General features: G+C 41.3%; 1 protein-coding gene across 13 annotated transcripts in view; it reads right to left on the bottom strand.

The window, feature by feature from the left end:
- Positions 1 to 13,260, bottom strand: part of GIT2 (GIT ArfGAP 2) — a 42,700-nt gene that overhangs the window by 24,199 nt on the left and 5,241 nt on the right. For 10 of the 13 annotated variants that reach the window (XR_009490949.1, XM_005217835.5, XM_010813922.4 and 7 more), the window contains exons 3-9: positions 11,863 to 11,975; positions 11,155 to 11,260; positions 9,558 to 9,644; positions 9,311 to 9,441; positions 7,487 to 7,581; positions 4,600 to 4,645; positions 3,418 to 3,469 (exon numbers count right to left, since the gene is read on the bottom strand). Coding sequence is in view for 12 of the 13 variants with exons in the window: in XM_005217835.5 (XP_005217892.1) it covers positions 3,418 to 3,469; positions 4,600 to 4,645; positions 7,487 to 7,581; positions 9,311 to 9,441; positions 9,558 to 9,644; positions 11,155 to 11,260; positions 11,863 to 11,975 (630 nt within the window). In the remaining variant the exon portion in view is untranslated. The remainder of the gene's footprint in view (positions 1 to 3,417; positions 3,470 to 4,599; positions 4,646 to 7,486; positions 7,582 to 9,310; positions 9,442 to 9,557; positions 9,645 to 11,154; positions 11,261 to 11,862; positions 11,976 to 13,260) is intronic. The other 3 variants (XM_005217833.5, XM_005217837.5, XM_024977223.2) reach the window with 1 other exon arrangement.

Here is a 13,260-nt window from a genome sequence, read left to right as displayed (position 1 = left end):
AGACATGCAGATAAGAGATGCACAAGGCAGCTAAAGTGCGAATCTCAAAGACAAGAGTCCATTCTCCACTCGTCGCATGACATCACCTTGAAGTCTCTTCTGCTCTTTCTGGAAAATGTTTGCCAGTGCCCCCCACCCCCATTGTAAGGGATCTTAAACCCTTGGTAGGATAAAGAAGTCAAAACATGCCATCTCAAGAGGAAAAAACGTGCCCTGCAGGAAAATACCACCCAGACCTCTGGGTTAAGTCTCTCTGCTGTCTTCCTCAGTACGTTGCTGCTGCTACTGCTAAGTCGCTTCAGTGTCCGACTCTGTGCGACCCCACAGACGGCGGCCCACCAGGCTCCCCCGTCCCTGGGATTCTCCAGGCAAGAACGCTGGAGTGGGTTGCCATTTCCTTCTCCATCCTCAGTAGGTAGGGGTCCTCCAAACCCCCAAAGAACTACCTGAGCATCCCCTACCAAGGACAGCCTGTCTAATCAGTACACCGTGTAGCGTCCCAGCAAAACAGTCTCCACGGCCTGGGGCGCCCGCTTGGCAGCAGCCAGGTCTTCCTCAAACCAATGGAGACTAAGCCCCCGCCAGGCTGGCCCCAGCTCTGCTTGTACTTCCTCCCTCATGAAACCCTGCTGCCCAGTGGATGTTACTTCCGGGGTGACCACTGCCCTGCTCTGTGAGGGCAGATGCTGAATTTGTTCCATTCTCTACTATTCCCTTCATCCCCACACAGGCCCCAGCACTGAGATGGGACTCTAAATATCCATTCATTCACTGACCAGAAGGTACTTCCCGCAGAATTTAAACCTGGCTGTGCACACCTCCGGAGAAGGCAATGGCACCCCACTCCAGTACTCTTGCCTGGAAAATCCCATGGATGGAGGAGCCTGTGGGCTTTAGTCCATGGGGTCGCTAAGAGTCGGACACGACTGAGCAACTTCACTTTTACTTTTCACTTTCATGCATTGGAGAAGGAAATGGCAACCCACTCCAGTGTTCTTGCCTGGAGAATCCCAGGGACGGGGGAGCCTGGTGGGCTGCCGTCTCTGGGGCTGCACAGAGTCGGACACGACTGAAGTGACTTAGCAGCAGCCGTGCACACCTCATTGGGACTTGTTAAAATGGTTACAGTACATTGTTAGGTGACACAGGCAGAATAAACAATTCTGTAATTATGCTTCAGTTAAAAAAGACAGGCATCTGAAACCAGAATAAGAAAAATATACCAAAATACTGAGCCTGAACTTATTAAGAATATAGTAAATGAAAAAAAAAAAGAATATAGTAAATGAAGATGATTCCCTTTCTCTATTTTCCAGATTTTCTCTAGCGTGGTTACACTACATTTATAATTAAAAGTCAGCTCTGAGAGACTTTTGCTGGATAAGGTGATGAAGGATTGGGAAACTGAACTTGCATCATAAATACCCAGTGTGCTTCCTCCAAGGGGCTAAAAAGCTAATGTTATTATTACTAACAATCACTACAACAGCAATACTGCTGAGGGCTTGTACTGGAGGTGCCTTGCTAATATCATCATGATAGTAAATACTACAGCTCCCCGAAGACAGGAACTACAGTTATACCACTTTACAGAGAAGGATACCCAGGCACAGAAGTTAGCGTGCCTCAAGTCACAGAGCCAAGAAGTGAGGGACTGGAGATGCAAGTTTCTCTCAAAATGTTAAAATTTATGAATTCAAGGAATACATTAGTCGTCTTATATTTCTCCCAGCTGTTCATTACGGAGATACTGTAAGATAAACACTAAACCGTCACTGATATGAGGAGGAGACCACAGGGTGTGGGGAGCTGACCCTCACCAAGCAGCTCTGACTTGCAGCTCTGCTGGACCACCATCTTGCTTTCTAGGAGGGGACATCGAGGCACGGAGCGGTGCGGAGCTCATCTGAGCCGAGATCTGTACCTGAACAGTCTGACCCAGAGCCCAGGGTCTGGAGAGCTACACTCGACTTTGTCCCAGATATTTATCTAGCGCCTCTTAACATCTAGAGATATTACAGACCTAACCCCAACTTTCAGCCAAGCAAATGCAAAACAGCATAGTCAAGGGAGCTGGGGTTTTCTCTTTAATGTTTTTATTATTTAAAATAAAAACTGGCTTACATACTGTAAGTAATTAAAAGGAAACACAGAATATTCAATGCTGACTCCAAAGCTTATTATCTTAACTATAGGACCTCCTTAGTTTAAGAAAGGCAGTAAAAACACATACACACAGAACTGCAGATACAGAACACAGAGACACCAAACAAATTGCATAAAATACATTTATTGCATATTACAGGTAAATGCTAGTAATGAGAAATTCATTTTATGTATTATGTAGTACTTAGTACTATATGAAGTTCTAGTAAAGAGTTTTCTATAAAAATGAGGGTGAAGAGTAAGACATGAATTAGGAGAGCTGCGAATTCAGAGCTGAGCTCTAAGAATACTCCTACCTACATTGCAAATGTGGTCAGACTTCAGCCACTTGAATGATGAAAGGGAGGACAGCTGGGAAAAGAGGGTTCCAGAAAGAAGACCTGAAGGTGGCCTGAGAGGGTGCTAACCCTTAAAGAAATAGTTAAATGCACCCTCCCACACCCACACACAGTGGGAACCAGAGGGGAAGAGGGGCCAGAACTGACTGAGAGCAGAATGATGCCCTTAGAAGGTATGACAAGAAGGATCCTGGTTCTGATCTTGAGAGTACAGAGAACAGCTAAGGTGGGTGAATCAGGTGCTTAGAATGGCTGGGGAGCGCCAGGTGAGGCTTCATTTGTGGGGACTTTACACAGAGATTGTGTTCCCAGAGGAGTAGATTTCTCAGGGGCCTGATTTAAGCTGAAATGGACAGGCTGGAAAGAAACACGCAGACTAATGTGAGCTTGTGACCTGAAGAACTGGGTAAACTCTGAGCACACAGCCGGGGCAGAACTGGCTATTAAAAGCCTACATTTTACAAAGCTCTGATGAATGGTGTAGAACATGCCTGACAGTGAGTGGGGGCTGGATCCCAAATGGCAGTGAGCTTTTTATCAGTCTCTAGCATCCTACGAGGCCATAGGAAGTCATCCCAAGGAGTGCCCCACTTACTAGTTTACATTGAGAGAAACTAGGGAACTCTCTTACAGGGAGAAACAACTTTCTAAAAGTCAAAGTCACAGTCCTCACTTTTAAAATAATACCCAGTATTTGAAGAAAGATGGCAGTATTTGAAGCAGAGCCAGTGAACTGGATGTACTAAACTTAGTACTTCCATTCTTCTTTACTGCAGACTTGATGGTTTGCTTCTGATTTAATGTCTGAGAGCATGAAACAAAGTAATCTGATGTACTAGGTAACAGGCTGAGAAAAGGTATTAGGACACATGGTTTTCCATAGGGGAGTTCACTAGGAAATAGAGATACTCACAGACTGAAGTTTCTTCTTAGCAGCTTTTGCCAATTCAGACAAATCCAGGCTGCTAAGAAAATGTACAACACTGATAAGCAAACAAATAAAACCATTTTCATGAGCTCTGTAAAAGGCTAAGGTAGCCAAGGGATCAAGATATTCATTACAGCTCATGGACAAGGTCAGAGGTCAAAATTCTTTAGCCCAATAGTCAGTGAGGAAACTGAACATAACTTGGTAAGACTATCTCCTAAAAATACCACAATCATGCAAACATTTCTCATGGTAAAGAGAAAAATAACCACCTACTAACCAAAAGGCAAAAACTATGCCATGCTAGTCCCCAGGGTGTGTATGTGAGAAATCATAATTTTTAAAGTATTTTTTTTAACAGCACAATAGAAGAAAAATATAAAAGGGGCAGAATGTTAGAAACCAGAATGGCAAGATTACATATGGAATAGCAATTAATCTTTTCACAAACTCTTGACAGGATCTGTGCAAAGGTTATTAGCTATATAAGGGTTTAAAGTACATTTCTACAGCCATGATCTCATCTGACCTTATAGACCAGAGGTCAACAGATTATAATCCCCCTTTTTGTTTGAGCTAAGTATGGAATTTACATTTTTAGGTGGTTGGGGGAAAAAACACAACAGATGATACCTGGTAATATGTGGAAATTATATGAAATTCCAATTTTAGTATCCAGAAATAAAATTTCACTGGAACAGACACGCCTTTCATTTACAGGGTCCACGGATGCTTTCATTTACAACTGGCAGAGTAGCTGCGGCAGAGGGTGTGTGGCCCAAAAAGCCTGAAGTATTTACTATCTAGCCCTTAACAACAACAACCACAAAATTTGTTGATCCCTATTATAGACAGAGGATATATTCTCTAATAACACAGAAATATTCTGTGATAATTCTAGAGACACGATACTGTCACAGCTGGCTAGAACTACCACAGTATCACAGACTCTGATTTTCTTATTAGCAAATTTGTTACTTGCACTCTTTCAAACTTAAAATTTTATATGGTGGTTTACTTACAGCCGTCTTATTTCCAAAGTGCATAGCCATAAAAGAGAAAAATGTATGGGCTTTGTTAAACACAAAATATAATACATTTATACACTAAACAACCAAGGAAAATACTCGAGACAGATGTAATTGATTGGTATTTCAATGGCCTTACCTGTCCGCCATTTGAGGTATTATAAAGTGCTGTCCATTTTTGTGATCTGAAACAGAAACCAAGCCAGAGTCTCATTTGTATAAATACTAATAAGATCTGTAAAGGAATACCATTATTTTCTGAATTTATGTTTTGCTCCTCTCACAACACAGTTTTTGTTCCTCTCTCTCCTCTTTGCTCTCTTTGAGTATTTTGAATCAAAACATCTTTTGATTATTTGGATAATTTTTTAACATTCCATTTTAATTTATCTCTAGAGTTTCTGACCATATATGATTGTATAGTCTTTTTTCAATGCTAGGGATTATAATATGCAAAACTTGTTACAATCTACTAGAAATAATATTTTACCATTTTAAGAAAAGTGCAAAAACTTACCTTCATATTTCTTTTACCCTCTCCCCTTTCATGTTGTAACTATCAAATATATTACTGACACATGCTGAAAACCACACCATACAATACTATAACTTTTGCTTTAAACTGTCATACATACTTTTAAAAAACTTAAGAAGAAAACAGGCTATTGTATTTATCCATACTTATCATTTCTGTTGTTGTTCTCTCGTTCCTGAAGTTCCAAGATTCGCTTTGGTTTATCAACTCCCTTCCACCCAAAGAACTTCCTTTAGTATTTCTGTTAGAGCAACTAATTCTCTTTTTTTTTTCCATCTTAAAATGTCTTTTTTTAGGGGTACTCTTTCTACCCCCTTCTGATGTCTATGTCAGAAGCTTTCTCTATCTTCTTTATACTTTAATAAAACTTAAAAAAAAAAAAGTCTTTTTTTTTTTTTTTTCATTCCTGAAGGTTATTTTCATGGAAATAGAGTTCTTTCCTTTCAGCATTTAAAAAATATTGTTCTACTTCCTTTTCATCTCTATGGTTTCTGATGAGAAATCCACAGTCATACACATAATTGTTCTTTTATATAGTATCATTTTTTTTCCTTGGCTGCTTTCAAGGCATTTTCTTTCTTCGTATTTTAGCAGTTTGATTTTGATGTGTCTGAGTGATGACTGGAGTTCATCCTGTTTGGAGTTCTCTGAGCTTTTCAAATTGTGATTTTATGTCTTTTACCAAATTTAGAGTTTTTACCCAATATTTCTTCCGATATTTTTTCTGCACCACATTCTTTCTTCTCTCTTTCTGAGAGTCTGATGATACTAATGTTCTGGTTTTGTCCCGTAGGTCCCTAAAGCTCTGCTAAGCCTCCTTTTCCTCCCACTCTTCTTTCTCTCTGTTGCTTAAACTGGATTATTTCTAGTGATCTATTTTCAATTCGCTGACTTTTTTCTTTGTCATCTCCATCCTAACTAAACCCATCCAGTGGGTTTTAAAATTTTAGTTATAGTATTTTTTAGTTCTAACATTCTGTCCTTTTCTATATCTTCTGTTTCTCTGCTGAGACTTTATTCAATTTGCTTCAATAATGTTCACACTTATTTCTTAAAGCATATTACTATCTGCTTTAAAATCTTTATCTGATAATTCTAACCTCAGAGTCACTGAGGGTTGGCATCTGTTAATAACTACCTTTTCCTATGCAAGTCTTTGGGATTTTCCTGTTTCTTTACATGTCAAGTAATTATGGATGGTATCCCAGATATTTTACATAGTACATTGTGGAGACTCTTGTGAGTCTTCCTTGAATTCTGTGGTGAATGTTAGTATTTTGTTTTAGCAGGCACCTGACCAGGCAGATTCTGCCTCTTGGGCCAAGTGGTGAGAGAGACTAAAGATAAAACAAAAGCCGTCAGGGTTCCCCTCAGGCTCTTGGTCAGAGATTTAGGCACCTGTGCTTGCTATTACTGAAGCCACAGGATTACTAGTGGGGAAAGGAAGAGAAAAGTCCTGTGGGAACTCCCTGATTCTCCGTCCTGTCAGTCCCATTTCCTGCTCCTCAGACCACACAGAGAAGGCTTCTTTGCACCTGCTGTGCAATTCCAGGTTTGGGGCTGTCCTGGAGGCCGTATCAGAAGTAAAATCAAGGGGACACTCACCACCAGCTTGATGTCACTGTGAGTTCCCTAACCTGCCTGCTGGAGTCCTTAGATAGCTCTCCATGCATTTTTGGCCCAGGGTTTTTATTGTGTTCAGAAGGAGAGACAGGGTGAAGTGTGCTTACTCCATCTCACCAGGAACTGGAATCACACCAGGGGCTCTTAACTCTGTTGTACAACCAGGGTGGAGAACCACTGGTTATGTGATTATACACGTATGTGGATATGCTATATCAGGAGTTGGCAAAATTTTTCTGCAAAGGACCAGACTAAATATTTTAAGCTTTGTGGCCATACGGTCTCTGTTGTAATTACTCAACCTACACAGTTCTGCAGCTGTAGTGTGAAAGCAGTCACAGACAATACAAAAATGAGTGGGCATGGCTATCTTACAATAAAACTTTATTTTTAAAAATCAACGTAATAGGCTTATCTGGCCTGCAGACCAAGGTTTGCTGACCCTAGTTCTACCTCATGAACAAAGCAGGTTAATGGTAAAGTTCACTTTTTCCCTTTTCCCCATTCCTTAGCTAGCAGAATTCTGCAAACAACTATAGAGGTTAAGGCTTTGCTCTTCCATGCTGACTCTCATTAACCACAAGAACTGTGGTGCCACATTCAGGCTGGGTTCAATGATGCTCTCTGATTCCTGAAACGGCCATACTGTACAGCAATCATTTTAAAAACTAAAATGTCAAGCTGTGACCGATGTTATGTATTTCACATATAGCAAAAAATGCCATGGTCATCATTTCACACAAAAATCCTTATTTGCGGTTTTCTCAAGGATACGTTAGAGCACAGACCATAAACAGCAGTGTCCCGACTTGCTCTTCCAGGGACTGCCTGGCTGCAGCTGTGGAGAGGCTGCTCTCCTTTCACTCACCTGGTTTCCTGCCGCAGAGATAGAAGGCTAGTCTGTCAGTCAGCTCGTACTGTATTTCTACAAGGCGCTCTGCCAGCTCGTGGTGCCCTCCTTGCCTACAACAGAAAACAAAGTGCCGTTTATACTACTCACTGGCCATGGGTGCTAGAAGAGAAAAGTACAGAGACACCCCCTGAGATACCTGAGGAGTTAATCAAAAGTGACTTTTCAGAATAATCAACCTTTTTGTGTGAGGTAAACTGTCAAGGTCGACTCTGACTTCCACTCTTGTAAAACTGCTTTCAAAATCTCAACTACCCCCTTTCTCTGATTAATTTGTGAGACAGGGGTCTCCCCTGGTGGTCCAAGGGTTAAGAACCCACCTGCCAATGCAGGAGACATAAGAGATGCTGGTTCCATCCCTGGTTCGGGAAGATCCCCTGGAGAAGGGCATGGCAACCCACTCTAGTATTCTTGCCTGGTGAATACCATGGACAGAGGAGCCTGGAAGCCTATAGTCCATGGCGTCGCAGAGTCAGACATGACTGAAGTGACTTAGCACGCACACATATAAACAATGGCGTTAGACCTGATGAAACACTGCACTCTTCAACACCTGAGCTCTTATTCCCAGACACACTGCTCTATCCAGTCAGGACCCCTGCTGTGCCGTATGTGCCCGGTCTACCCCTCCCTTCAGAACTTGACCCACATCCTTCTTCTCGTCTGAAATACCTTAGCTCCTCTTCACACACCCAAATCCAATCCATTCTTCAAAGACCAACTAAAGACATGACTTAATGATCTGGGCCACAGTGAAGAAATACTATGTATGTATCCACTATGGTAATGAGTTCTACATTATCTTGCCTCATTTAACTCTTCCACGCATTTATGAATCCTCTCCTCCATGAGAGAGTAAAGTCTAGGGGGGCAGAGTTTTGTCATTTCACTTGTCATTTTCAGGTTGTCAACTGTCATTTTACCCTGTGCAGAGCATCGTTCTTTGCAGTTAATCAAGTTAATTTGGAAAAAGAAGGAAAGATGATCCATCTTCTGTCATTTAAATGATATTAAAGACTAATCTACAGATTTACTTTTTTATTTTCCACTACTTCACAGCCAAAATTTTCAAACGAAGAAAAATTTAAAGAATTTTATAGGGAGCCCCGAGATGTCCACTACCTAAATTCTGCAATTAATATTTTACTATACTTGTTGAACCACATATCTATCCATACAGGGGCTTCCCAGGCAGTGCCAGTGGTAAAGAATCTGCCTGCCAATGCAGGAAACGTACGTTCAATTCCTGGGTCAGGAAGATCCCCTGGATAAGGAAATGGCAATCTACTCCAGGATTTTTGCCTGGAAAATTCCATGGAGAGAGGAGTCTGGTGGGCTGCAGTCTGCCGAGTTGCAAAGAGTCAGACACGACTGAGCACACATGCACATCCATACAGATTTGTTTCTAAGTTCAAGCAATGACTAAAAGTATTCAAAAAAAACTGAGGAGTGGGTTCTGCAACTCTTTATACTTGATGTGGATTCCATCTATGGCTCAAATACCACTATGTTACAAAGGATAAAAAAAAATGAAAGATTGGAAGCTAAAGCACAGTGGTTAATGGTTCTACCTTCCCCAACTTTGACTGGCTGTAAGATTATACGCACTTGAAATATCTTCATCTGCAAAATAACAGAATTCATATCTTTGAAGGAGCTAAATGCTACCCATGCACAATTTAGCCACTTTTAACAATGAAAAGTGGCTAAATGATTAACAATGAATCATACACAAGGTAAATAATCCCAAACAGAGAAAGGTAAAAGAGTTGAGTCTCTCACCTGGCATAGTCGACAGGAGTTTTCCCACTGGAGTCCTGGGTGCCTGGGTCTGCTCCGTATACTGCCAACAATTCTGCCTGTAGAATCTGCCCTGCTTTGGAGGCCACATGGAGGGGGGTGTTTCCTTTCTCCTAAGAATCATTAATACAAAATACACAAAAAGAAACAAATTAAATAACCCAAAGGCTAAGCAAATGCAACCCATTTAGTTTCAACTTAATATCTGAACCAATTTGGGCTTTCTTACAGGGTGAAAAAAGTTGGCTTGTGCTCCTAAAGATAACAGCCTCAAACAGGTTTCAAGATTCCCTGTTCTCACGCTTGAATGGAGTTGCTGAAAAATACATAAACAAGAAAAGAATGTTTGTTAAAAGTGTAAAGAATGAGGGAGCAAAGCAGCTGGCAGACCACTGCAATCTACATTATCGCAGCACTACATCATCTTTATCTTGCTTAGCAAGGTGAATGAAGCCGTCTCTCCCTTGCTGGTAACAGCTACCCCTGGGCTCTAAGGCAGAGTCAGGCCTACGTTACTGATAAGGGAACTAGGGCTGGGAAGGCTGATGCGCCCAAAGGCATGATCTGTCTAAGTGGCACAACCAGTCTCTGAGTGTGAGGGAGTGTGAGGAGGGGTTAAGCATGGCTCTAAAGTCTGACAGACCTGAATTTCAAACCATATACCCCTCAAGCTGTATGAACTTGAGAAAGTGTTTAAAGCAACCTGAACCTGTTTCCTTATCTCTAAAATGGTGATAAAAATGCCACCTATTCACGGGCAACTATAAGAGATCGATGATACAACAGAGCACAGAGCCTGGTACACAGGAAATGCCCAAAGAAAACAGCTGCTATTATTACTGCTGTTGTTATTAGCTGTTAATATTGAACCTAGGGCTTTAGAGCTTCAGATCCTAGACTGTATAAATCACAGGATTCCGCCTTATATCACACCCTCTCCACAACACTAGTCTTGGCCTTGTGCACAATGATTTAATGAAGTCTTTCGGGGTGGAAACAGGCCTGTGGCATATCAAATCATATAGCACTGAGGTAAAGCCCTTATACATTCAGAGGATAATCTGCCTGCCTTCAACTCCTCCTTCAACCCTAGAATTGTCCAAACTGCAAGCATCCTTACCACAGGATTGAAGAAAGCTACTCTAACATCTGCATCCAGATCTTGTTTTCCTAATTAATTCTATTTTTAAAAATTGTGGCTTAAAAACACAATGAATGGAAGTAACAATCACATCCACCTTCAGGCAAAGTTTAAAATTCTGAACTGTGAGTGCCTTGAGCATCTGCCAAAAGCAGCGCTTTGAAAATTAAGATATGTGTTTTTGTGGCATATCTTAAAAACATGCAAAGGCCCACATAAAGAAAGCCATCAACTCATCTTGTGAGTTTAATAAACCATCCCATGGACTACGGCTCTGAGTGACGCCCTACTTCCTGAAGATCTCACTCAGCATGCAACCCAGAAACCTGCACAAGTCCCACAGACCTTGTAGTCCCTCCTAGAAACAAACTCTGACATGGCTCCTATTTCAAAGCTCCGCAAACAAAAACTTACAGAAATACGACTCTAGAACCAGACCTAGAAAACACAAATAGTTTCCTGGATACTTATTTTTTCCTTTGTCCCACTAGTATACCTCCACTAATATGAATGGTTGCCATTTGAATTAAGATGAGAGAAGAAACCAACTGCAAAAAAAGCTGTTACTAATTATTTCATATACAGAAAGGAGTTTTCTTTTCTTTCTAAGTGTCTTTTTTTCCCCCAAACAGGACAATGTGCTGTTTCATCCGGTAATTTCAGGATTCTGAAAGGTGTGACCCACCTTACTGAGATCTTTGGCGGTCACACTGTCGTCATCCCGGCAGGGCAAGCGGTGGACGAACGCTAACATCTGATACTTGGCTCTGATGAATTCTGCTTTATTAGGACTGGTTTGAGAACAAAAAAAAGAAAACAGTTCACTTGCAGTTCAGATACAACATTTCCCATTCTTCAGACTGTAAAGAGAAGAGGAAGTGACCCACATCCCCCACTCAAGAATAAAAGGAACAATACTGAAGTAAGCTTTGGCAGTGTGTTAAGACCTGAAGTCTGAAAACGTACATTAGTCATTATAATGGCCAGGACTGCGGAATACCTGCTTTTTATAGTATCTTTCTTCTCTGTGTAATTTTCTGAAGTGACCTAGCAACCTTGGGAGGAAGCAGCTTTTTGTCCCATCTTTTAAGAATCCAGATGTCTGGTCTGACTGCCTGTTGGTTGAGCACCTAAGCGCAAACCCAGTGACATCGACAGCCACCAAGCCTTAGTCTTAAGCTGGAGAAACCAGACTTGTGCTGGGTAGCCATGCGGAAGAGATGGTCCCATGCCTGGCTTCATTCTGCATTCCTAAAGGCAAAGAGTTCAACGCACAACTGGGTGACCATCTCCTGCGCTGCCCCTGTGGAGGCTGGTTCAAGACAGCTGCGCTCCTTTCAGTGGGCCCCAGGGGTTAAGAAGAAATAAGAGTATTTATAAACATTCCACTCACTGTACTTTATCCTGTGGATTAGCTTTGCGTCTTCCACTCATAATAGAGGTGGGGTCCAGTAACGAATGCTCCCATATAGAATTAGCACCATTATTATACAAGGTTTCAACCATCTAAAATCAAGCAGTATAAAATCGAATTTTAATTTCTTTCTACAAACATTCCATGGAAATCAATGACTGAACTGGTTCCACTACAAACACCAGCATGACTAGGAGATCACACACTTCATTATTTTCTGTTTTAGAATGAGAAAGAAGAAGCTACATGCAGGATTCAGATTTGACCAGGAGGATAGCTACATACTTCAATGGGTTTGATTACATTTTCTAATACACGATGAAGAAAGAGCACTCTGACACTTTAGGACAGCACTGCTCAAGCCTGAGCATCCAAATACTATTTTTTAAGATTCTTAATCTTTTTCTTTAAATCCACTTACCTTCTAAAACCTTCACTAGCAATTATAATTTGATACCCTAGTTACAGTTTTATGCAACCATTGAAATAAATATTTGAGTATTACCTACATCTACCTTTGATCAGTGGTAAAGAATCTCCCTGCCAACACAGGAGATGTGGGTTCAGGAAAATCCCCTGAAAAAGGAAATGGCAACCCACTCCAGTATTTTTGCCGAGAAAAAAGCCTATGGACAGAGGAGCCTGCGGGTCTGTAAAGAGGTGGACCCGACTGGACGACTGAGCACGCGCATCAGCCTCGAGTGCCGCTAGTAGTCCACGCGTCACTCTGGGGACTGCTGCTCTAGGGCCAAGTCTGGCATTTTAAACTACTCATCTCTGGACTTTATTCATATCCTATAATATAGGATACGACATAATATCTGTACTCTGTATAATCTGACAGCAGTAAACACCCATTTTGACATGGGAATGAGCTATTAGAAACTTCTGAGCAGAAGTTATTAATAATAATAAACCATTTTCATTTCAGAGCATGCCTCCTGACAAGGCCTCATCTGATTTTTACAACACTGCAGATACTGTCAGATCAGAGATCTAAACTCACCCTTTTGGGACAGGCTGTGCAGCTGCCACAGATTTAGTAAAATATGTACTCAAGACAAATGAAGGCAAAAACACATGCCAAAGTCTGAGTTCCAACAGAACTCAGAGAATGTGTACCCCAAAATAGAAGTACCCGCTGACATGCTAATGGACCCCCAAATAAAACTAAGTTAGGCGTTCAATCAAAACAGAACTTGATTGTCTCTAACAAGTTACAAGAACTTTAAGAGAACTTAAATCAGATGTGTCAGAAACTTCAGAGGACTCCTATCAAAGCAGGAAACTTCATGAAAAGTTTCTAAGGCAGTTGCTTTCAAGAACATTCATCGTGGTAAGCGGAAAAGACAGATTGTTTAAAAACAATTTCTGGCA

This window comes from Bos taurus, chromosome 17 (genome assembly GCF_002263795.3).
Source record: "Bos taurus isolate L1 Dominette 01449 registration number 42190680 breed Hereford chromosome 17, ARS-UCD2.0, whole genome shotgun sequence".
NCBI classification, from domain to species: Eukaryota; Metazoa; Chordata; class Mammalia; order Artiodactyla; family Bovidae; genus Bos; species Bos taurus.
Note: the sequence above shows the minus strand (reverse complement) of the source record. Positions and strands in the feature narration are given on the sequence as shown.